This window comes from Oncorhynchus mykiss, chromosome 1 (assembly GCF_013265735.2).
Source record: "Oncorhynchus mykiss isolate Arlee chromosome 1, USDA_OmykA_1.1, whole genome shotgun sequence".
In the NCBI taxonomy this organism is placed as follows: Eukaryota; Metazoa; Chordata; class Actinopteri; order Salmoniformes; family Salmonidae; genus Oncorhynchus; species Oncorhynchus mykiss.
The window spans coordinates 22,422,283-22,447,557 of NC_048565.1; the positions used below are offsets into that span (position 1 = coordinate 22,422,283).

At 42.6% G+C, this 25,275-nt stretch overlaps 2 protein-coding genes across 3 annotated transcripts; one reads left to right on the top strand and one right to left on the bottom strand.

Moving 5' to 3' along the window:
• The first annotated feature begins 10,027 nt into the window (after positions 1–10,027).
• Positions 10,028–12,868, top strand: zgc:110339 (SDR family oxidoreductase). Of its 2 annotated transcripts, none has more exons than XM_021590144.2 (6): positions 10,028–10,380; positions 10,509–10,560; positions 11,020–11,207; positions 11,489–11,542; positions 11,719–11,829; positions 11,959–12,868. In XM_021590144.2, exons 1-6 carry the CDS (start codon positions 10,234–10,236, stop codon positions 12,070–12,072), a joined length of 666 nt encoding a protein of 221 aa, XP_021445819.1. In that variant the 5' UTR covers positions 10,028–10,233; the 3' UTR covers positions 12,073–12,868. The 2 variants fall into 2 exon arrangements, with proteins under 2 accessions (XP_021445819.1, XP_021445745.1); XM_021590070.2 differs by having other exon boundaries at positions 10,036–10,380; positions 11,387–11,542.
• LOC110509244 (galanin peptides) lies at positions 12,393–15,313 on the bottom strand. The gene is made up of 6 exons (XM_021590202.2): positions 15,172–15,313; positions 14,987–15,067; positions 14,625–14,679; positions 13,166–13,252; positions 12,941–13,012; positions 12,393–12,617 (listed from the first exon to the last, which is right to left on the bottom strand). The coding sequence occupies exons 2-6, from the start codon at positions 15,065–15,067 to the stop codon at positions 12,556–12,558; spliced, it is 357 nt and encodes a 118-aa protein (XP_021445877.1). The 5' UTR covers positions 15,172–15,313; the 3' UTR covers positions 12,393–12,555.
• Positions 15,314–25,275: the final 9,962 nt, after the last annotated feature.

Genomic DNA, 25,275 nt, shown 5'->3' on the forward strand with positions numbered 1-25,275 from the left:
TTGGTGTGTGTTTGAATGCTTCCATATTACAGTAAATGTTGTGAGTAGAAATCGCTCTTCATTTTGCTATAGTGTGAATGGTTGGAAAAGGGTAAAGGAACACATCAATGCTGGTGCGTGCTTCAACAGAGGAGGCCTTTGGTTAGACGTGAATGGCAGAGAGTCAGAGCTGGTTAGGTGGCTGTGCTAGCTGGCTTGTGGGTCCATGTGGATTCACTTATTGGTGCAGATTGCGTTTCCACAACATGACTTGTTCAATTTCACTTGGACGCATAAACACAGCAAATACTTTGGCTGTAGTTTCTCACTACACCAGGCAGGCACACAGTGTGGACTCTGCATCGGGGGCTGTCAACCTACCAATGAGTCACCAAAATGCTCTGTCAAATCAGAAAGTGAGGTCCGTTTTCCAATTCTCTTTGAAAACCTGACTAAAAAAAGCGAAATTCCCAAAAATGATGTCACTGAAAAGGACTTGATAATGGTACTTTAGCGAGGCGAGCTGTTTATGGGTGAGGAACTTTTGCAAGGCTCATTGCACCAGGGATAGCTTTGTACATGAAATGAAACCAGATACCGTAATCCCTGAATAACTACTTTGATTCTGTCTCAGCAGAGTGGAGAGGGAAATGAAAAAAACAAACTTGGTTCCACAAAAAGTTAATCTCATGATTTGGAAGAGTGTGGGTTGTATCACAACAAAAAACTCCCCAAAAGCAGTTTACCAGGGAAGCCAAGCTGTGCTGAAGTCCACATGGAGTCTTCTGTCTAGAGAGAGAGATGGCAGATGAGATGTGCTGGGCTTCTCTGCTCTTTGCTCAGAGAAACCAGACATCCCTAAAAAACAGACCAGCACTGATGAATGATCCCTATAAAAGCAACTAATGATTGATGTCAGCCATGAAAAACACAATAGTTAAATGAGCAGCCTGGCTTGTTGTTCACTCTGCATTCCATTACCCCATGACTTTTAATGCGCAGCAATCGGTTTTACTGTGGGTCTGTTCTTCAAACCCATGATCAATGCTTGGATGGGTTTTTATAGTGTAAACAAATACATTGCAAATGTTTCCACTAAGTATTTGTACTGTAAACAATGGAAAGATCTTCCCCTGCATTCATAATTTAGTGCAGTGGTTAAATAACCAAATGCAGTACTGTAGGGCTACATGCAGAGTAGAGCTCTACACTGTACAACCGACAGTGGGCATCGAACCTGAGATTCGTGCCATTTACTACAGTATGTCGTTGTGTGGGGTTCGTATGCCTCCTGTGAGTATTTCTTGCTATCTACATGGATGCTCGCTGTAGCCCAAAATAGCCTACAGGTAAGCTAATAGGTTAATATAACGCTAAAGCAAAACCACAGCATTATCATAAAATGAGGCCTGTATAAAAACTTATAATCTGATCAAATCACATTGGCCCCTGGTTCATGAAAGATTTGGCTAAACACTGCCCTCTGTTGGTGGTACAGTGTCACTGGCGTCTTTCTTTTTTTGTGCAGTAATTTCTTTTGACACAACAGCATGTAGTTGTTAACAAGTCCATACAACAAAGGGTAAAGGGTTAGATATAGGTGTAGGTCAAAAACAGACATGGCAGCTCCACTAGTAGCTCTTAAGCAACTTTGCAGTATTTTGTTTTTTGTATATTATTTCTTAAATTATTAGCCCACAGTGTTTTTTGTGTTATTGCATACAGCTGGAAATAACTTTTGGATATCAGAGTGGCGGTAACTCACCAGCATTACGACCAGAAATACAACTTTCCCGAATTGGATCCCTTGTTCGTACCCCCCAGGGCATTTTACTTGTCCCAGAGGCTGCTTCAAGATGCCGCCGGCGGAAAAGAGGTATTTGGAGTAGTCTTCTAGTTTGACTCAGGAGGCATGCACACCAGCCACCGCTTCCAAGTATTTTACTCACTAATGTTCAGTCCCTGGACAATAATGTAGACGAGCTCAGGGTGAGGATCTCCTTCCAGAGAGACATCAGGGCCTGTAACATACTCTATTTCACGGAATCATGGCTCTCCAGATATACTGTCCCCTTCCATACAGCCATCTGGGTTCTCAGTACATCGTAGCTGGGATTTTTAGCCAAGCAAATTTGAAGAAAACGCTACCAAAGTTCTATCAACAACTGTAGTACCCGCACATCAAAAACTCTCAACCATTGTTACTCCACCTTACAGGATGGCTAAAAGGCCCTCCCCCGCCCTCCCTTCGGCAAATCAGATCACGTCTCCATTCTGCTACTCCCTTCCTATAGGCAGAAACTCAAACAGGAAGTACCCGTGCTAAGGTCTATTCAGCGCTATTCTGACGACTCGGAATCCATGCTTCAAGATTGTTTTGATCACGCAGACTGGGATATATTCTGGGTTACCTCTGAGAATAATATTGACATATGCAGACACGGTGACTAGTTAATTAGGAAGTGTATAGGGGATGTTGTTCCCCACTGTGACTATTAAAACCTACTAAAACCAAAAACTGTGAATAGATAGCATAATTCGCGCAAAACTGAATGCACGAACCACTGCATTTCACCATGGCAAGGGGACTGGGAATATGGTTGAATACAAACAGTGTAGTTATTCCCTCCATAAGGCAATCAAACAGGCAAAATATCAGTACACAGACAAAATGGAGTCACAATTCAACTGCTCAGACACGAGAAGTATGTTCATTGACTATAGCTCAGCCTTCAACACCATAGTACCCTCCAAGATCATCCACAACACAAAAAATATAACTCATAGAATCATCTTCAACCACCAACTTACTACCTGAGACACAGAGTCTCACACACAGTGAGACACACAGTGAAACCCAGGCTACCTAAATATGGTTCCCAATCAGAGACAATGACTAACACCTGCCTCTGATTGAGAACCATATCAGGCCAGACATAGAAATAGACAAACAAGACATCCAACATAGAATGCCCACTCAGATCACGCACTGAACAACCAAAACATAGAAACATACAAAGCAAACTATGGTCAGGGTGTGACAGTACCCCCCCCCCCCCCCCCCCCCCACACAAGGTGCGGACTCCGGCCGCAAAACCTGAACCTATTGGGGAGGGTCTGGGTGGCGGCTCTGGTGCTGGACGTGGCCCCCACTTCACCGTAGTCTTAGTCCCCCACCTTGTCCGCTTCCGTGGCCTCCTAACCACGGCGACCCTACTTAATGACACTGGACTGAGGGGCAGCTCGGGACAGAGGGGCAGAGGGGCAGCTCGGGACAGAGGGGCTGCTGCTCGGGACAGAGGGGCAGCTGCTCGGGACAGAGGGGCAGCTGCTCGGGACAGAGGGGCAGCTGCTCGGGACAGAGGGGCTCTTGGAACCGCTGGGCTGAGGGGCTCCGGCGCCGCTGGGCTGAGGGGCTCTGGCAGATCCTGGCTGGCTGGCAGTTCTGGCAGATCCTGGCTGGCTGGCGGCTCTGGCTGCTCCATGCTGACTGGCGGCTCTGGCTGCTCCATGCTGACTGGCGGCTCTGGCTGCTCCATGCTGACTGGCGGCTCTGGCTGCTCCATGCTGACTGGCGGCTCTGGCTGCTCCATGCTGACTGGCGGCTCTGGCTGCTCCATGCTGACTGGGGGCTCTGGCGGCTCCTTGCAGACTGGCAGCTCTGGCGGCTCCTTGCAGACTGGCAGCTCTGGCGGCTCCTTGCAGACTGGCAGCTCTGGCGGCTCCTTGCAGACTGGCAGCTCTGGCGGCTCCTTGCAGACTGGCAGCTCTGGCGGCTCCTTGCAGACTGGCAGCTCTGGCGGCTCCTTGCAGACTGGCAACTCTGGCGGCTCCTTGCAGACTGGCAGCTCTGAACAGGCGGGAGACTCCGGCAGCGCTGTAGAGGCGGGAGACTCCGGCAGCGCTAAACAGGCGGGAGACTCCGGCAGCGCTGTAGAGGAGGAAGGCTCTGACTGCGCTGAACAGGCGGGAGACTCCGGCAGCGCTGTAGAGGAGGAAGGCTCTGGCAGCGCTAGATAGGCGGGAGACTCCGGCAGCGCTGAAGAGGAGGAAGGCTCTGGCAGCGCTGGACAGGCGAGGCGCACTGTAGGCCTGATGCGTGGTGCTGGCACTGGTGGTACTGGGCCGAGAACACGCACAGGAAGCCTGGTGCGGGGAGCTGCCACCGGAGGGCTGGTGCGTGGAGGTGGTACTGGGTAGACCGGACAGGCGCACTGGAGCTCTTGAGCACCGAGCCTGCCCAACCTTACCTGGTTGAATGCTCCCGGTCGCCCTGCCAGTGCGGCGAGGTGGAATAGCCCGCACTGGGCTATGCAGGCGAACCGGGGACACCATGCGCAAGGCTGGTGCCATGTAAGCCAGCCCAAGGAGACGCACTGGAGACCAGCTGCGTAGAGCCGGCTTCATGGCACTTGGCTCAATGCTCAGTCTAGCCCGGCCGATACGCAGAGCTGGAATGTACCGCACCGGGCTATGCACCCGCACTGGGGACACCGTGCGCTCCACAGCATAGCACGGTGCCTGCCCGGTCTCTCTAGCCCCCCGGTAAGCACAGGAAGTTGGCGTAGGTCTCCTACCTGGCCTCGCCATACTCCCTGTGAGCCCCCCCAATACATTTTTGGGGCTGACTCTCGGGCTTCCTACCGCGCCGCCGTGCTTGTCTCTCCAACTCCATTCTCCGATACCCCTCTTCGCACTGCTCCAGCGAATCCCAGGCGGGCTCCGGCACTCCTCCTGGGTCGACCGTCCACCTGTCTATTTCTTCACAAGTAGTATAGTCCATACTCTTGCCGTCCAATTCGTCCTCCCATGTCCATTCCTCTCGCTGCTCCTGCTGCCGTTTCTCCTGCTGCACCTTGGGGCGGCGACACTCCCCTGGCTTTGCCCAGGGTCCTCTCCCGTCGAGGATTTCTTCCCAAGTCCAGAAGTCCTTATTACGCTGCTCCTGCTGCTGCCCGTTACCACGCCGCTTGGTCCTGTTGTGGTGGGGGATTCTGTAACGGTTTTCTTTAGGTGAAGTAGAGGCGGACCAAAATGCGGCGTGGTGGTTATTCATGTTTTTAATAAAGACATGAACACGAACACTACAAAACAATAAACGTGGAAAACCAAAAAAAAACAGTCCTATCTGGTGCAAACACAGAGACAGGAACAATCACCCACAAACACACAGTGAAACCCAGGCTACCTAAATATGGTTCCCAATCAGAGACAATGACTAACACCTGCCTCTGATTGAGAACCATATCAGGCCAGACATAGAAATAGACAAACAAGACATCCAACATAGAATGCCCACTCAGATCACACCCTGACCAACCAAAACATAGAAACATACAAAGCCAACTATGGTCAGGGTGTGACAACCCCTACGCTTTCCAGCACAGGTGACCAGTCAATTTTACCAACTTGCTCCCCAAACATGTCAACACAACATATTTTTTGAGTCCTCTGATTCTAACAGTTTTGTGATACTTAAATATATGTTTAAAAACCCTCCTTGTGCAAAATGTAATAACATAATCACTGATTCCATGTACTATTACCCACTCTGCGATATTTTGGATTTATCAGACACCAATATTAAATCAATCGTACTTTGCACTGTTCACATACCCTGGGGGGATCTTTTATAATTTGTGTCAGAGCAAATGATCTACAGAAGTGGATAAATACATTGTGGGTTGGACTATCCTTTTTGCAGACATCCGTATTGAAATCCCCTAACAAAAGTATTTCCTTCATCAGCTAATTATTACAGTTTGACAACACAATTTTGAGACCTTTTTAGAATGCCTTCTGATTGGGCGGCCTGTAACACACCCCCAACCAAAAAAATAATAATAATACAATTTTTACAATTTAACTAAATGTAATCAAAAATCTACGTAATCCCCAAAAGTAATTATTTATCTTGGGAGGGCCATAAACAATAACTAGCAATTCTGCATACTCCGAAAAAGGTTCAAATCTCACCTTTCTGGTAAAAATAGTTATGCATTTCTGAAGTGTTGTCACTTTTGAGGACACAAGCTCAAGTACACCAGTGGAGGCTCCTCAGAGGAGGACCATCCTCCTCAGTGAATTTCATAAAAATAAAAATAGTGAAACGTTTAAAAAATGTTATCCTTTTTTGATAAAACTATACTATATATTATCAAGTCACCAAATAACTGATTAAAACACACTGTTTTGCAATGAAGGTCTACAGCACTCATTCAATACAAAACCTAAGAGGCTCAATTTTCTCACCCCCTTCCATAGACTTACACAGTAATTATGACAAGTTCCGGAGGACGTCCTCCAAACTATCAGAGCTCTTGCTGCATGAACTGACATGTCCACCCAATCAAAGGATCCACCCTCTCCCCACCGGTGTGATTGCTACTTCTGAGGGTTTAGAGCTTGAGGTAGTCACTTCATACAAGTACTTGCGAGTATGGCTAGACGGTACCCTGTCCTTCTCTCAGCACATATCAAAGCTGCAGGCTAAGGTTAAATCTAGACTTGGTTTCCTCTATCGTAATCGCTCCTCTTTCACCCCACCAGCCAAACTAACCCTGATTCAGATGACCATCCTACCCATGCTAGATTACGGAGTGGCTCTCGAGTGGCTAGAAGTTCTTTATCATTTGGCAATGAGATTTGCCACCAATGCTCCTTATAGGACACATCACTGCACTCTATACTACTCTGTAAACTAGTCATCTCTGTTCACCTGTCGCAAGACCCATTGGTTGATGCTTATTTTAAAACCCTCTTAGGCCTCAATCCCCCCCTATCTGAGATACCTACTGCAGCCCTCATCCTCCACATACATCACCCGTTCTGCCAGTCACATTCTGTTAAAGGTCCCCAAAGCACACACATCCCTGGGTCGCTCCTCTTTCAGTTCATTGTAGCTAGCGACTAGAACAAGCTGCAAAAAACACTCAAACCAGACCGTTTTATCTCCATCTCTTCATTCAAAGACTCAATCATGGACACTCTTACTGACAGTTGTGGCCGCTTCACGTGATGTATTGCTGTCTCTACCTTCTTGCTCTTTGTGCTGTTGCCTGTACCCAATAATATTTGTACCATGTTTTGTGCTGCTACCATGTTTTGCTTTATATAGTGTTGTGGTGTCTCGCTTGTTGTGATGTGTGTTTTGTCCTATATATATTTTTTTAAATCCCAGCCCCCATCCCGGGAGCGATGAGGCCACAATGAAGCAGTCATGATGGCATACAATGGAAAATTACACAAGGAGTGAAACGAATTATGACAAAACCCCCAATGATTGCTGAGTCATTGCCTGGACATGGAACAAACCTTCTCACTTGATGTGAGATTACTTAAAACGCAAAACTCTACATAACAGATAATAGAGTATGAAAGAAATGACTGTATATCTTACTTATCCAAAATAGAAATGACAGATACAACTTATAGGATTTAATGCAGTTGCAGTGACCAGGAGTGACTTCTTGGATTTGGAGTCCCATAGAGATCCACTGAGACTAGATTAGAGTGAGAAGTGAAGATGCACAGTAACTACCATGATCAGATGATTATAATATCTTGACAATATGTGCAGTGTCATAACATAAATTAACATAACTTTATAGAATGACAACATAACGTAACATAAGAGTCAGACTATGGTTATGGTTGTGGTGTGATCCTACCGTACGACACTGGAAGTGGAGGACTGACCATCAGGGACCAGAGCCGGAGAGTGAGGGTACAGGGGTCAGGGGGTCTGGTGGTACTGGCAGGACATCCGTTATCCATATCACATTTCAACTCCATGGTCAATTGTTATGAAGCTTTTCAAGTTTGATGGTTGATTGGTGTTATTTATCAGCAGTTATAGAAAACATACTGGACTACATTTTCTAGATTGTTAGAGCCCCACCTGATCTTATACAGGTCATGAGACTTGAGGCTGAGACTGACATGCTGCTGATCTGTGAGGAGTAGGATCCAGCCATGTGGTTGTAGCTGTATCCAGAGCCAGGGGAACCAGGGGAGACCAGCTGGTTGGGGGAAAGGAGGCTGTGGTTGGGCGGCAGGCTCTTAGAGGGCAGGTAGGACTGAGAGGCTGTGGTACATGAAGAATTGAGATTACTGGCAATACTACACAACACATATTCGACTAATGATAAGAATCACAAGCTTGTAATTTTTCTTTGAGTCATGAATGTACATTAACAGCTAAAGATGCATATCACTGAGAGTCCACAGTCATGGTCTTGAGTCATGGTTGTTGTGAAAGGAACTACTTATTATCACAAACTTATATACCATTTGACTCTTGTAAGGTCATTGAACACATGTTTAGAATACTGCTCCAGTGCCATCTTTAGACTCAGAGAGCCCTACTTAATCATAACCACTAAATCAGATGTCCAAGGCCAGAGAAGATCATATTATTCTCCTTCTTATGTAAGACTGCATATTTGAATTGTCATGAAAGACATTTTTGTTTTTCCCACTGTTGAAACGTTGTCATTGATCATGTGAATCCAAACTTATGTTCTCTGATAGAGGTTGTATAGGGTCCTGCATTAAACAGTATTATACAAGCATTTATCTGTGTTATTGCAAACATGTACAGTATGTAGACTACTATGTACACTGCTAGGTAGCCTAGTGGTTCCAACAGTAATTTTGAAATGCTCTTACAGACAGTCTGATGCTCTGTTGATTCTGAGGCATTAGCTATGCCGTAGTCTCTGGTTCATGGTCATCCATGCTGTCCGGGCAAATACTCCCTACAGCATCATAGAATTCACCCTGGATAAAACAAAATAATATGTATACGTAACTTAACAGCAACTTTAATTAGAGCAATATACTGTACCACTAAAATAATTGGAAGGGATATCCAGTAAAGTATCAGAAAACAACTGGAGTGTGTTGGAGTGTGTTGGGCAAGTTCATTTTGCATCGCTATGTGCCGTGGACGGGGTATACACCTTCTAGACCATTGTATTACATCTCTACCCACTCAGAGCGCCAGCCATTGAAAAAACGAACTGGCCCATATATTGAGGATTGTAACGGAAATTAGGTAAAATATTTTTAAAGCTTCTTGTTGGTTTCAATTAGCACTTACTGACATCATATTGCAGTAGACTGGACCCTCGGATGACCTCTGGCCACCAATTGAACTGAAATGGCTGTTATTTGCTAAACTGGATGTGGGCATGGAGGGAGTGAGGGCTCAGCATCATGTGGTGGAGGGTAGAATCTGTAGTTGTTACAGTGATGGTCCATCCTGCTGGATGCAGCTGCTCTGCTGTACCCTGACCTTTCCAACTGAACCATGGGGAATCACTCCTGGCACACTGTCTGTGTGATCTCCTGAATCAATGTTGACTTCCCATGGCAACATTTCCGTGTTTTTGTCGAACCACATTTTATTTTGGGGCGTATACTACCACCTACTTTCGAGTCCATTCGCTAATTTTCATACCTCTGACATGCTGTAATGATAAAAAAAATAATAATAAAAAAATGAAAAAGTGGTGTAATAGCCTACAGTTTTCTTGACATTTAGTTTGATTAATGTGATAGGCTCATGTCTTACATGTACGGTGTACCCCTATCCTCACTTTATTTTGCCGGTGTTGTTCCGAAAATCGCCCCCTGCCAGAATCCCTCCCCCCTCCCTTCTAATTTCCTTAATTTTGTGGCTAGAGTGAAATATTTTCTGTGACACAAATCAGAGTCAAATACTTTCTATAGAACAAACTTCACAAACTTCATAGGCAACCGAAATTAATAATTAATGTATGTGCGTTATATTAAACATAGAGGGAATAACTATGGCTGAATATGGCTGAATTATTATCCTTACACTTTAAAAAATACTAGTCAAATAAGACATGGGAGAGATTACGAATTTTGAGAGATTTATTTATAGACTAATACAAAATCAGTAGCGGATTTAGGTACCGGCGACATGGCGGGGGCGGCACCGGAGTGCGCCGAAGGGGGGATTCTTTTAAAAAGTATACGTTTGATTTGGGTCGCCAAATGCGCCGAGTGGTGTTTTGGGGTTGCACTTTGGACTAGTAGTAAATAAGGAGAATGGAGCGGAAACAGTTCAGACACGAAATCAAGCGTATTGATCCGCATTGGTCCATTCCAGTTGCTATGAAATTTAAACCACGCCTTCAGATTGTATCGCTACAAAAATGATGGCTGGACACTGAGACCGATCATACTTCTTCATTAAACAAAGTTAACAGACATCTACTAACTATGACTCTAAAATTCACAAAATGTCAATCTGTACTAATCACTGGAGCGAGCAGAGGCCTCGGTCTACAAATGGTGAAAGACCTGGCAAGAAGCACCGAGAGACCCAAAACAATAATAGCGACTGTTCGCAATCCAGCCGCAGCACAGGTAGGAGAACATCATGTTGGTGAATTGTTTGGTGTTTGGTGAATTTCCACGTAATGGAAATACACGTTTGAGGATTCGCCTTTGCTGTAAACTTAGGGATACATAATAAAAGTTGATCTTCATTTCAGGATCTTCAAAATATTGCCAAGTCCTGCAAAGGTGTTTATATTGTACAGCTTGGTGAGTTGCATAGCCTACATCATTTGTAAAACTTGGACACAGGAGCTAGGGTGCAGTGTGATGCTGATTTGACACATTTTGTTGGGTAATCGGTATATGATCCCATGTGCATCATGTGCCTTGCATAGTTTGGACACATGCCCCATATGCCTTACTTGTTATACAAGCAGAATGCACAAGAAACACTGTATTGGTAGTTCCGCCTGTGTTCCTCTCAGGGATTTTCTCCCTTCAAACTCATTGGAGTAACTAAAACGTATATTACACGCTCAATTATATGTTTGTAGGACTCAACAGAACATGATGAAATCCCAAACTGAAGTAAACCAATAATGTAAAAGTAAATTAAACCAATACTGTAAAAAAATAAACAAGGAGAAAAACGAAAACTAAATTCTGTTTGTTTCCTGTGAAGTTCCTTTTTGAATGGTAATGAGTCTATGATCTCTTTTGTATCAGATGTTGTCAGCCAGTCAAGTATAGACTCAGCATTGCAAGCGGTGTCATCTATACTTGGAAGTGATGGGCTGAATTGCCTCATAAACAACGCAGCCATCAATCTATCCACTGATCTGAAGACAGTGACACCTGACGCCATGATGAAGACTTTTGAGAGTAATACTGTTGCCCCTCTTTTTGTCACCAAGGTAAATCAATGTGTTGCACCTCTAGAAGAGCATGTATGAAAAATATCTTAATTTTCTTGTAGCACAGAGGATATTTTTATTAATGCCCAAATCACACACATTTATGAAAAGTGTCCTACTTCATAAGAAACCTGTATTCTCGCAACTATCTCTAGATCACATAATATTGTTTCTTGTAGGCATTTCTGCCATTGCTACAGGCAGCTGCTGCACGGGGCACTGGAATGGGGATCCATAGAGCAGCTGTGATTAACATCTCTTCCATACTCGGCTCCATTAAGGTCAACTGGGGAGCCGGAGCAGCCTTCAAAAGCTATGCCTACAGAACCTCAAAGGTGAACAGCAACCATAATGAGCCGTTTCGACAAAGCCCATATAAACATTACAGACAATCTCTGGTTGCAATATTAAGCATAGAATGTTTGGGTGTGGCGATAATTAATCTGACTGTTCTTATGTGTACATATTCATTACATGTCCTGTCCATCTCATTTTGTTTATATATATGCAGGCTGCCTTGAACATGATGACAAGGTGTCTGGCCACTGACCTGGAATCTGAAGGGATTCTGTGCATGGCTCTTCACCCTGGCTGGGTGCGCACTGACATGGGTGGCCCACATGTGAGTGTCCCATACTCTTGGTTGAGGCATTTTATGGTTGGGTCCTTTAGAATACATAAAAATACATGGCTGTGTATTTCAATGAGTTGACAGTTGATATGGTGCATTTTCATGTCTCTTATGGATCAGGCGGATTTGAGTGCGGAGGAGAGCATATCATCTTTGCTGTCTGTTATCACTGATCTGACAGAAAATAATCATGGGGGATTCTTGGACTACTCTGGAAACAAGCTACAATGGTGAAGCTCAACTTGGAAACAGTAACTTGTGGAATGGGTTATGTGCAGTTTTTCTGCTGGTGCTGCCAACAGTTCACTGGGACAAAACACAGCAGAGATCACAGAATAGAACAAACAACTGCAACATCATGCTATTATGTTGCTCAGCAATCTCTGACTCCTTTGTATCTAGTTGGTGTGAGAGAGAACTTGGAGATTTGACATTTTAAATTGGAGACTTTGTTTCATCTGAGTGGTTTGGGTTGTTGTTACACTTTCTAAAGGTAATCTCACTGTTTGAATACAAACTATATACTGTATAATACATATATAGGAATAACAATGTTTTGCCATTCAAAAGTTTTATTCAGTCCATTTCTTTCAAATTATAATAAGAACGTGATTAATCTGTTTAGTATATTGTTGTTATGATGACACCAGTATAATGGGAAATGTACAGATACTGTTGTTTGTAGGCAGGTAAGGCGTAGAGAAGAGATCAGTTGAACTAGGGCTGATCCATCTCTTCTGATGTGAGAGAGGAAGGCATGGTATCCAGAGCTCCGATTTCTGTAAGGTAGATGACGAAACATTTGAGTGAGCACAGTTAGATGGTTATAACTGATTAGGACTATGCTAGTATTTGTTGTGTTCCAAATGTTGTAGCAACATATAGCCAGGAATCTTGACTAGAAATGTAATCTGTAAATACATTTGAAATACAAATATAACTAGACCATATGAAAAACATGATTATTTTACTATTTTTGGAACATGTCAAAACGCCTGATTTTTATTCATTAAAAAAATAACAATCATGAGAATGCGGTCAGTGTTTTTGCTGTAATTAATTGTTGTAATTAAACATTAATAACAAGACACCATGAACTTACCTTTAAGTTTCAGGTATGATAAGAAGTCAATGACAGTGTGTATTACATCCTCATCTGCTATTCTCAAGGCACCTGCAAAATAAGAGACCATCATGAGGTGTAGACGACACTGAGTAAAGCAGACTTACTGTACAGTACATCATCTACTCTAAATATATTTGATTTACCCTTTCATAGGCCAATGAAATGTAGGCTATAAGATTTGACAAGGCTTTAGCTTCTCACCTGTTTTGAAGTCATCGTCCAGGGGCATGCCTCTCTTTCCAGCAAGGCCATGCTTGTCACTGAGAGTGCGGTGACCGTCAATGCCGTCTGAACAACAAAACAAAAACATAGTTTGCGCAGCTGATTTTGACCCATTCCCTAGATGAAATCCCCTTCATTTCACAACTCACACAAACACCACAACCCTGCCTAAAGCTCACATGACGGCATAAGGCATCCTTTATGATGGTGTGTTTTTCCTTTTATCTGTCAAGAGTCTGAAAAGCAACCTGCAGGGCTTGAGTCAATGAAAGGCTGGAATACATATATTCACCAATGAAATGCGTGAAAGAAAGGCACATAATCATTGACGGAAACAGAACCTGACATGTTTTTATACATTTTATATATATATATTAAGGAAGGATCCCTCCACATGCAAAGAAGAAGGGTAAAATAGTAATTTCATTAAAATATCCATCTGAAATTACTATTTTACCCTTCTTCTTTGCATATATAATATATATATATATATACATATAATGAGAGGGGCAAGGAGCAGGAAATACAATGGTTGAAATTACAATATACCTCACCCCATCAACAACTTTAATAAAGGTTTGAGTCAACAGGGCTAGTAATAGTGCACTGAATAATCATGTAAGAGCACTAATTATCTGAAGTGTAATCCTTGAATTTTGACGTTAACCCTTAGCCCTTGATGCGTTTCCCACAGTCATCACGGATCAAGTATAATTGCATGCAAAAATGAAATGATCAACTTTGTTCTGACAGTGCCTCTTAGATTAAAATATCCTGTATCATGGTTTAATAATTAATAAACAAGTGGAAAAACAAACCAATAAACATAAAGTGGCCATGGCTGTGATAAACACTTGGTTGTTGCATTAAGAGTTAAGTCTGCAAATAATAAACAGAGGAGCAAGGCGTCACAGAGCAATTCCTCTGCTGACTTCAATGTCCTGCAGGAGCTATCTTACATTGACTTAGCAGTTCTTCTCTCCCCCTTATGCTGGGATTATCCTTTATCTGTATTAGGTGATCAATACGACCTGAAACACAGGGATGATGGCATTTGACCTAAATTTACAACAAGGACCTGTGTTATGGGATACATCCTCATTCTGTGTTGACAATAATCCATGAACCTTGGGAATAAATGTGTTGCTGTGCAAGTAGGCTTTTCAAAAATATAGTCATTTAAAAGGATATAACAAATGAAAATGTTCTGTGTCGTCCAATAACGACACAGAACAAGTTTGTTGGAATACATCATGCCACATTACACAGCCAGGTGAAATGTGAAAAAGTATAATAAAAGTATAAACAAATATGAGAAGAGCATGATAATGGAGACAGGGCAGGTGTGTAAATGATAGTTTAGTTAAAAGTACTTGATAGTGGCATTTTGACAGTTGTGTGAAAGAGCACATGTATTTAATACATAACAGTCACTTACGGGGACCCAAAAGGTAGCCAGCACTGTTTAGTGTCCACCCTCGCTTCTCTTTACCCTGTTATGAGACAAACACACACACACACACACACACACACACTCAAATCAGATTCATTATACACACTGTACAATCATCAGTTTTCTCAACAATTTATCTTATTTTCTGAATGCGAATTGCTTGACCTTGACTATAGTGCAATAACTCAATTATCTCAATGCTTGTTATGGTGTTATGTCTAGATAATAGGCAACAACGTTCATATAATTGTAATGTTGCTTGCAATAGCCTACTTGTAGTTAAAACAATGAGAAAATAAGAGCATTTAAAACAACATTTTGCCAAATACAATAAAATGTTGACCTACCGCAATCACTAATCCAATTGTTTCTGACAGAGCTGCAAATAAAATGAGTGATATGCACACTACTCCAAAAGACTTCTTCATCTAAATCAAGATATTAAAAAGGTGTTAGTTGTAGAAAAACTCTCAATTTTAGAAGTTAAAAGTCGCAAAACAAACATTTCCAAAGAAGTCTTAAAGCGGCTTACCTTTAAAGTTTTGTTCAACAGTACAAGAGATAAAAGATAATTTAAAAATGTAAGGCTTTCTTCAAAATAGGTATGCTTATAGAATAAGCAAAAATACAATGCAATATTACAGCAAAGAGATCTTCAATGTCCCTGTCGTGCTTCTGGTTTAGAAGAGAATGATTTTGATGGCCTTTTATAATACACCCCCCACTAAAAAAAATCCTATTCCTGAAATTCAGACGTCACAACTACCTTCCCCCTACTGTAGTGGTCATGTCACGATGAAATTACAATAACATCATCATGTTCTTTTTGTAACCTTATGAGACATTGAGTTGGACAATAGTTCTTAAAGTCAGATACATTTTATCACTAATAGAATCTCACGTGATGTCATTTGTAGAAAATATTTTATTATGCATGTCAAAACGAACACTGCTATAAGATCAGTAAATCTAAAATATTTATTTTAGAGCTTCTATGTCTGGTAAAATGGTTCAAATGTAAAAATACAAAACCATTACATACAAACATAGCCTAGAGATAAAAGACAAAACCATTACATACAAACATAGCCTAGAGATAAAAGACAAAACCATTACATACAAACATAGCCTAGAGATAAAAGACAAAACCATTACATACAAACATAGCCTAGAGATAAAAGACAAATTAGGAAGACAAGTGGATACATTTCCATGGGTTTGTGGACAGGTCCATTTTAATAGTCAGAAAAGCAGGAATTCCATAATGGAAGGGTGATATCTATTTCGTAACAATGCATTGGAACTTTTCTGTAGCCTTTATCAAGAAACAGTTACCTTAAAATGCGACTAAAAGGAGATTTAAAAAAAAGTGTTTTTAGATATGGTGATAGGTTACAAAAAGGAGAAAAACAACTCCCTCTGAGCTTTAAATGAAGTTCTTTATTGAATTAACAGATCAGATATAACAAGAGCCTGAATTATATGAAAATGTGATCCTATCATTGACAGTTTCCATTCATACTGGAGGAGGATGGTAGTTACAGGCTGGACCAAAGAGTACACTAGAAAAGCCACTCCCAGGGCACCATGAACTTCCATTCCAATGAAAGTACAGGTCAGCAGCAACCAAGAGAGAGCAAAATGGGATTCCAACAGCGTGTAACAAAGGCAGGAACCTTTGGGCTCTTTGTAAAATGGTTTGTCCTTCTTCAGCTGTCTTGTCTGATCCAGCAAGGGCTACTGGTGGATCTAAAAGTTCTTGTGTCCATTTGTCATTGGTCTGTGTGGAAAATCCTCCATTGTAACATACTTCACACATTGAGCAATGTTCTGATCCATTATGACATGGGAAAGGAACTCCATCCGAAGAACTCAATCCTGAAGATATATGGCTGCCTTCTTTCATATTGATGACATGCATGTTGATCACACCACCACACAATCCATTTGTTGAAGTTTTCTTCAGGGAGAGGTTGCTGAAGAGATAATACATTTTTTTATGAACACTCCTGACTCAACACCTTTATACAGTCTACAAGCATCGTATACCAACCATACAGGACAGCTCTATTTGGACACCTTGATTGTGAATAAAGAGTAGATGCATTACAACCACTAACTATTCCAGTTAAGTCCTACCTGCATTCTATTTCTTGTCCTTGTCTTGTATTTAATTGTATAGGCCTATCACAACATGGTCGGCTTAGCTCTTGGATGCCAGGTAGGGCTCTTGCACAGGTGGGGCTCTTGTCTGGAAGGAACAGGGCTATAATTCCATCCTTCGTAATAGCAACACATCCACATCTGCCGTCACTGTTTAGCTGGACTCTGCATGGCTGTGCTATAGCGAAAGGTGCAACTTCCGATGCAGGTAATGGGCTCTGTTGCTCAGAAGAGGCCTTTCTTCGTCGTTCACAATGCATTCTTTTGGCAAACAATCTCGTTGGCAACATTGTTTCAACCAATGCAAGTTGACAATCGAAGCCTGACAGTTTTCTCCTCACCTCCTGCAAGATTAAATATCATAGATGAAGTTAAGAAAAGTAATTGATTTATAAAGTCAAGTAGGCCGAAAACACATCATCTGCAGATATTTACACAAACCCTTATTTTTTTTTTTGAGACCCCAAGTCCTCTGCGTCTGCAATGATCAGACATTTTTCCAATGTTGGCAAGCGCTGAATTAATTAAACAAAATCTGAACGTGATAGACTGCTTATTATAGATTATAACAGTGACTAAAATGATGTTTTCCGATGTAGACAGACAGCGCGCTTGTCTCGCTTCTCGGAGACAGAGGCTGTGAGAAGAGTCGCACAGAGCACTCACTCACTCACTTACCTGTTCATCCAATGTGCAAGAGTTGTCAATCATTATATGATGACGTCACGTGAGCGTGACGCTCAAACGTCGTTCTTGTTCTTTTGCTGTCTATCATGGAACCCAAACCGGCTGCGCGCGTGCGCCATCGTGCATACATTTATTTTGTCCCCCCACACCAAACGTGATCACAACAAGCAGGTTAAAATATCAAAACAAACTGTGAAACAATTATATTAATTTGGGGACAGGTCGAAAAGCATTTATTGCAATTTAGCTAGTTAGCTTGCACTTGCTAGCTAATTTGTCCCATTTAGCTAGCTTGCTGTTATTAGCTAATTTGTCCTGGAATATAACAATTTAGTTGTTATTTTACCTGAAATACACAAGGTCCTCTACTCAGTCAATTAATCCACACATAAAACGGTTAACCGAAACGTTTCTAGTCATCTCTCTTTCTTCCAGGCCTTTTCTTCTCTTGACTTTATATTGCAATTGGCAACTTTCATAAATTATTAAATAATGAGGAGATGGCACGTGGGTGGGTACCTGCTTCAATAAACCAATGAGGAGATGGAAGATGCAGGACTTGAAGCCGATCTATTTTAGCCCGTGCAATAATTGAATAACGTAGATTTTTAAATGTATTTTGCAACGCTCGCGTGTGGCCAGCCTGTAACTCATATAGAACAATGAAAAAATATTTGGCCTAGCTATCAACAACTAGCTTTGAGCAACGTTATTGGAAACGTTTGTACTCTTCTCTCAGAATGTGGATAAACTTGAGAAAAATGTGTCTGAATTGCCAACAATAATTCCATGAGGTAAATTTAATTGAGTAGTGTTTTTAGCTAACTAGCTAACGTTAGCTAGCTTAGCTTGCCCACAAAAGTTGATTGAGCGCGAGATTCCCTAAAATCATGCCACTTTGATACAGCTACGACCGGAAGTTACTTTTTCGTAGCAGGTTAGGATAAGTAGGTTAAGGTTAGGAGTTGTAGCTATCTAAAAACACAGAAAGCTAGCTATAGCTTGTAGTTATAATAACATTTTTGGCAAAAATATTTTCCTAGGTAACTGCTAGTCTGCTGTTGTTAGCTGCGGTGGTTAGTTGCGGTCTAACCACCAGATATCCATAGGAAGCCTAATTTCTTTAGATTTAAGTTTGCCAGGCTGAAAATGCCCGGCCATTGTCAATAACCCTTTCCCTATCTCTCCCTACCAGCCTATCTACACAACGAATCCCATTCAGGAATCAGAAATATGGCTGAGACAGTGACAACATCCACATGCACTGGGACCTTTTCAGTCAACAGAATCAACCAGGGATCATACTCACTGTGTTTGGAGTATGTCTCTTTGGAGGTGAAGAGCTAGCTTTCTAACGTTAGCTCTTTTTTAAAATTGTAATGACCTGGCCTGATCGTAAAGGAACAATTGTCCAGACAATTGATGGGTTAATAAACCATGAATTCGTAACCTCAAACTCCACACAGATGGGCCCCCGGATGGCGCAGTGGTTAAGGGCGCAACAGGGCCAGCTGTGCCACCAGAGACCCTGGGTTTGCGCCCAGGCTCTGTTGTAACCGGCCGTGACCGGGAGGTCCGTGGGGCGACGCACAATTGGCCTAGCGTCGTCCGGGTTAGGGAGGGCTTGGCCGGTGGGGATGTCCTTGTCTCATCGCGCACCAGCGACTCCTGTGGTGGGCCTGGCGCAGTGCACGCTAACCAAGGTTGCCAGGTGCATGGTGTTTCCTCCGACACATTGGTGCGGCTGGCTTCCGGGTTGGATGCGCGCTTTGTTAAGAAGCAGTGCGGCTTGGTTGGGTTGTGTATTGGAGGACGCATGACTTTCAACCTTCGTCTCTCCTGAGCCCATACGGGAGTTGTAGTGATGAGACAAGATAGTAGCTACTAAAACAATTGGAAACCACGAAATTGGGGAGAAAAAGGGGTAAAATTAAAAATTAATGAATTAATTAAACTCCACACAGGCTACTGTTTGGCCGCAGCCCACGCCAAATAAATGAAAGATACCCATATAAGCAACTGTGATATTCTCTTGTGAAGACCAGACATAAGAGAGAGAACAATGGCTAAACATGGTCTTAATTTGCAATGCTCCATCCCCCTTTGTTTCCTTAAGGAACCGCTTATCTCATGATAAGCTGTAGACCACACAATCTACCTAGAGTGTTTTCATCTGTATTTTTCGTAACTGTCTACATACCACCACAGACCGATGCTGGCACTCAATGAGCTGTATACCGCCATAAACAAACAGGAAAACACTCATCCAGTGGCGCTCCTAGTGGCCGGGGACTTTAATGCAGGGAAACTTAAATCAGTTTTACCAAATTTCTATCAGCATGTTAAATGTGCAACCAGAGGGGAAACAATATTAGACCACCTATACTCCACACACAGAGATGCATACAAAGCTCTCCCATGCCCCCCATTTAGCAAATATGACCATAATTCTATCCTCCTTATTCCTGCTTACAAGCAAAAATTAGAGCAGGAAGCACCCGTGACTGGGTCTTTAAAAAAACTGGTCAGATGAAGCAGATGCTAAACTGCAGGACTGTTTTGCTAGCACAGACTGGAATATGTTCTGGGATTCTTCCGATGGCATTGAGGAGTACACCACATCAGTCACTGGCTTTATCAATAAGGGAATAGAGGACGTCGTCCCTACAGTGACTGTACATACCCCAACCAGAAGCCATGGATTACAGGCTACATTTGCACTCAGCTAAAGGGTGGAGCTGCTGCTTTCAAAGAGCTGGACTCTAACCCGGAAGCTTATAAGAAATCCCACTATGCCCTCCGACGAACCATCAAACAGGCAAAGCGTCAATACAGGACTAAGATCGAATCCTACTACACTGACTTCGACACTCGTCGGATGTACCAGGGCTTGCAAACTATTACAGACTACAATGGGAAGCACAGCCGAGAGCTGCCCAGTGACACGAGTCTACCAGACGAGCTAAACTACTTCTATGCTCGCTTCGAGGCAAGTAACAGTGAAGCATACATGAGAGCATCAGCTGTTCCGAACGACTGTGTGATCACGCTCTCCGCAGCCGATGTGAGTAAGACCTTTAAACAGGTCAACATTCACAAGGCCGCAGGGTCAGACGGATTACCAGGACTGCGCTGACCAACTGGCAAGTGTCTTCACTGACATTTTCAACCTCTCCCTGTCTGAGTCTGTAATACCAACATGTTTCAAGCAGACCACCATAGTCTCTGTGCCCAAGAACATTAAGGTAACCTGCCTAAATGACTACCGACCCGTACCACTCACCTCTGTAGCCATGAAATGCTTTGAAAGGCTGGTCATGGCTCACATCACCATAATCCCAAAAACCCTAGACCCACTCCAATTTGCATACCACACCAACAGATCCACAGATGATGCAATCTCTCTTGCACTCCACACTGCCCTTTCACACCTTTCACAAAAGGAACACCTATGTGAGAATGCTATTCATTGACTACAGCTCATCGTTCAACACCATAGTGCCCTCAAAGCTAAGGACCCTGGGACTAAACACCTCTTTCTGCAACTGGATCCGGGACTTCCTGACGGGCCGCCCCAGGTGGTAAGGGTAGGTAACAACACATCTGCCACACTGATCCTCAACACGGGGGCCCCTCAGGGGTGCGTGCTCAGTTCCCTCCTGTACTCCCTGTTCACTCATGACTGCACGGCCAGGCACGACTCCAACACCATCATTAAGTTTGCTGATGACACAACAGTGGTAGGCCTGATCACCGACAACGATGAAACAGCCTACCTGGCTGTAAATCTGGGGAGATAAGATAGGACAGGGAGAGCCCCTCCAGAGCTCTAGTATCTGGGGGAGACTGGAACTGTCAGCCGAGTGGTTATAAACTGTGGTGAGACTCATGAGAAAATCCCTATGTTCGTGTGTATGTATGTGCGTAGGTTAGAATGGTATAAAAGGATTTGTGTATGCACGAGAGAGCATACGCAAATAAACCTGGATCTGATCAATTGTGAGCTGGGAATTCTGTCTGTTTTATTTGAGACCAGAACTTTACAACCTCTGGGTATTAGACAGATAAAGATAATTGGAATTTATGAACATTGATTACAAAATTACTGAACACTTAAAAAAAACAATCAATCTTTAACATAATCACTAGTTAACTACACATGGTTGATGATATTACTAGTTTAACTAGCTGGTCCTGCGTTGCAAATAATCAATGCGGTGCCTGTTAGTTTATCATCGAATCACAGCCTACTTCGCCAAACTGGTGATGATATAACAAGCGCATTCGCAAAAAAGCACTGTCGTTGCACCAATGTACCTAACCATAAACATCAATGCCTTCTTAAAATCAATACACAAGTATATATTTTTAAACCTGCATATTTAGTTAAAATAAATTAATGTTAGCAGGCAATAATATCTAGGGAAATTGTGTCACTTCTCTTGGGTTCAGTGCAAGCAGAGTCGGGGTATATGCAGCAGTTTTGCTCGTTGCGAACTGTGTGAAGACCATTTCTTCCTAACAAAGACCGTAATTAATTTGACAGAATTTTACATAACTATGACATAACATTGAAGGTTGTGCAACGTAACAGCAATATTTAGACTTATGGATGCCGCCCGATAGATAAAATACAGAATGGTTCTGTATTTACTGAAAGAATAAACTTTTTGTTTTTTAAATGAGTTTCCGGATTTGACCATATTAATGACCTAAGGCTCGTATTTCTGTGTGTATATTATAATTAAGTCTGATTTGATATTTGATAGAGCAGTCTGACTGAGCGGTGGTAGGCAGCAGCAGGCTCATAAGCATTCATACAAACAGCACTTTCCTGCGTTTGCCAGCAGCTCTTCGCAATGCTTGAAGCACAGTGCTGTTTATGACTCCAAGCCTATCAACTCCCGAGATTAGGCTGGCAATACTATAGTGCCTATAAGAGCATCCAATAGTCAAAGGTATATGAAATACAATGGTATAGAGAGAAATAGTCCTATAATTCCTATAATAACTACAACCTCCAACTTCTTAACTGGGAATATTGAAGACTCATGTCAAAAAGGAACCACCAGCTTTCATATGTTCTCATGTTCTGAGCAAGGAACTTAAACGTTAGCTTTTTTACATGGCACATATTGCACTTTTACTTTCTTCTCCAACACTGTGTTTTTGCATTATTTAAACCAAATCTGAAAATGTTTCATTATTTATTTGAGACTATAGATGGTTATTTATGTATTATATTAAGTTTAAATAAAGTGTTAATTCAGTATTGTTGTACAAATATATATATAAAAATCGTCCGATTAATTAGTATCTGCTTTTTTTTGGTCCTCCAATAATCGGTATCGGTGTTGAAAAATCATAATGGTCGACCTCTAGTCCAAGCACACAAAGACAGTCGTAAAGAGGGCACGACAAAACCTATTCCCCCTTAGGAGACTGAAAAGATTTGGCATGGGTCCTCAGATCCTCAAAAGGTTTTACAGCTGCACCATCGAGAGCATCCTGACGGGTTGCATCACTGCCTGGTATGGCAACTGCTCGGTCTCCGACCGCAAGGCACTACAGAGGGTAGTGCGCTCGGCCCAGTACATCACCGGGGCCAAGCTTCCTTCCATCCAGGACCTCTATACCAGGCGGTGTCAGGGGAAGGCCCTAGAAATTGTCTAGCCACCCTAGTCATAGACTGTGCACGGTAAGCGGTACCGGAGCGCCACGTCTAGGTCTAAGAGGCTAAATGCATCACACTTTAAGTACAGATTTCATGTCATTTAGCTGAATGGCTAGTCATGGCCCAGCTTTCCATAGGTCCTGGGAAATGCTGACCTATTTGGCCAACACCTTAATTGTCTCCATCATTGGTATTATTTGGTAACATTTGGGCCTCAATGATTTCTTCAACATTATAGTGCTCTACTTTGCTATGTACATCACATCACTTTTTTATTGAGGCATTTTAGTGAGGCATTTAACCAGTTTTTCTACCGCATAATTATGTTATGGATCAGTTTGTTCTTGTGATCATTGGCAAGGAACCAGAGGAGGTATCTATTTGAGACTCTTCTTTCTCTATTACAGACATGTGACTGTAGTTGCACTGTCACCCTTATTGGTACGCACTGGCTGTGGCTTCAGCTGGAGGTGGGCAGCAGTGTGTGTCTAGGGAGGGACCAAATGGGCCTTTTGTGTATGGGCTCTAATCAATACCTATCGCTGAAGTATTACAGATTATGTGCTAGAAATGTAAAAGTAATTCCAGAATGAGCCGACATATGCAGCGTTTACCGTGAATGCAGTCTCCACTAACGCATGAACATTTCCTTTAAATGTCAGTCATGTTGTAACGCCGAACTTCCGCGATACAGATTGAATAGAGCTTCTACTTCTTAAGCTCATAGATTTTCAGATGATTTGGATGAAGTGCAAGTGAGAGAGAATGTAGGGATTTTTTTGTTGTGTATTTACTACTTTCTATTTTTACTTTCCTACCCCTGTAGCAGGGTACCATGATGACAGCAGTGTCCTTATGTTATGACCTCTGTTAATATAATCATAATCTTGACAGTTGAAGTTATCATCTCTGTTACAGATTTTGGTCCCGTCTTCTGGAATGGCGGTCCTAACACGTCTTATTAATGCAACATCAATTCCCTTGTTCCTTAGACTTCTAGGTAAGGAGTACTGTGTTGAGTAGTTGTCTTATTGCACAGGTTGTTCAGAATGTATGCAAAGCCAACTAAACTGCACTTAGTAGCACTGAAAGGGGTTGTGTCTCTCTCACATTGTGTCCTGTGTTCCCAGACCTATGTGACGTGCCGGCCCAACCGTATAAAACATATATCTTCCCCCGTGCTCTTCCTTCCAGGTTAGCATTGAAGAGTTTTCCCCCACAGCTAGGATGACCAAGTTCCCACACTTTGACAGGAACATTCTGTGTCCACCATCAACACAGGAGCAGGAGGACCTGATGGAGGAGGCTCGCATGCGCATCCTGAAGGCACAGGTCTGGGTCACTTCACTGGATCACACTCAAAACTATATTCATGATGCCATCATATTCACCCTGACCTCACGTAAAGTGGTGAGCCTGATTTCTCGTTCAGCCCGTTCAATGTAGAACATGTGGAAGGAAAGCATTCCTCACTTAAAAAGACTATCAGGATGAACGTTTTCATTTTTTTTCAAATATGTGAAATCATTGTGTTCGATAGGATATTATGTTAGAAGTTGTTTTTGTTTCTTTAATCACAGGCTGTACCTCTGTTTTCCTTCACTTAGTTGTGGCCTTGTCGATACACTCCTACAATGTGGTTAGGGCTTAGGATGACGCATTAGAGTATGATGAACTTTTAGCCCACAGGGAAGGAACTATTGACTTTGGTGAATGTAATAGGTTTAGCATGAAGTTGACAGATGAACAATTAAGAGTCCAGTATAAATGGTATTTAAACTGGGAACTGGTGTTGGTTTTCTACCAGACAAGCTACTGGAAGCTGCACAGTGCTGGATTTCTGAACAGAGAGGCAGCCAGGACCCTGATTAATACAGCTGAGAACATGACAAACCACAAGGAAATGTTGTTGCTCTCGCTGCACTCACTCAAAGATATAGGAACAACACTGTATTCGAAGTGCCCACTATTACATTCTAACTACATAATTAGGATAAACATCATATTTCCAAGATCACAAGTCAAATCACAATTGTAATATTTGGTTAAAAATAAGGACACAATTCTTTTGCCCATATCGTGCAGCACTACGTGGCAGTGTGGAAATGTCAA

What these genes read in the sequence shown, in the direction of transcription:
- zgc:110339 (XM_021590070.2), top strand. Translation starts at nt 10,234, where the DNA reads ATGACTCTAAAATTCACAAAATGTCAATCTGTACTAATCACTGGAGCG. An exon ending in CCCCTCTTTTTGTCACCAAG is followed by an intron (nt 11,208 to 11,386) that starts GTAAATCAATGT and finishes TGTTTCTTGTAG; the next exon opens with GCATTTCTGCCATTGCTACA. An exon ending in ATGCCTACAGAACCTCAAAG is followed by an intron (nt 11,543 to 11,718) that starts GTGAACAGCAAC and finishes ATATATATGCAG; the next exon opens with GCTGCCTTGAACATGATGAC.
- LOC110509244 (XM_021590202.2), bottom strand. Translation starts at nt 15,067, where the DNA reads ATGAAGAAGTCTTTTGGAGTAGTGTGCATATCACTCATTTTATTTGCA. An exon ending in CAATTGGATTAGTGATTGCG is followed by an intron (nt 14,680 to 14,986) that starts GTAGGTCAACAT and finishes GTCTCATAACAG; the next exon opens with GGTAAAGAGAAGCGAGGGTG. An exon ending in TGGCTACCTTTTGGGTCCCC is followed by an intron (nt 13,253 to 14,624) that starts GTAAGTGACTGT and finishes TTTGTTGTTCAG; the next exon opens with ACGGCATTGACGGTCACCGC.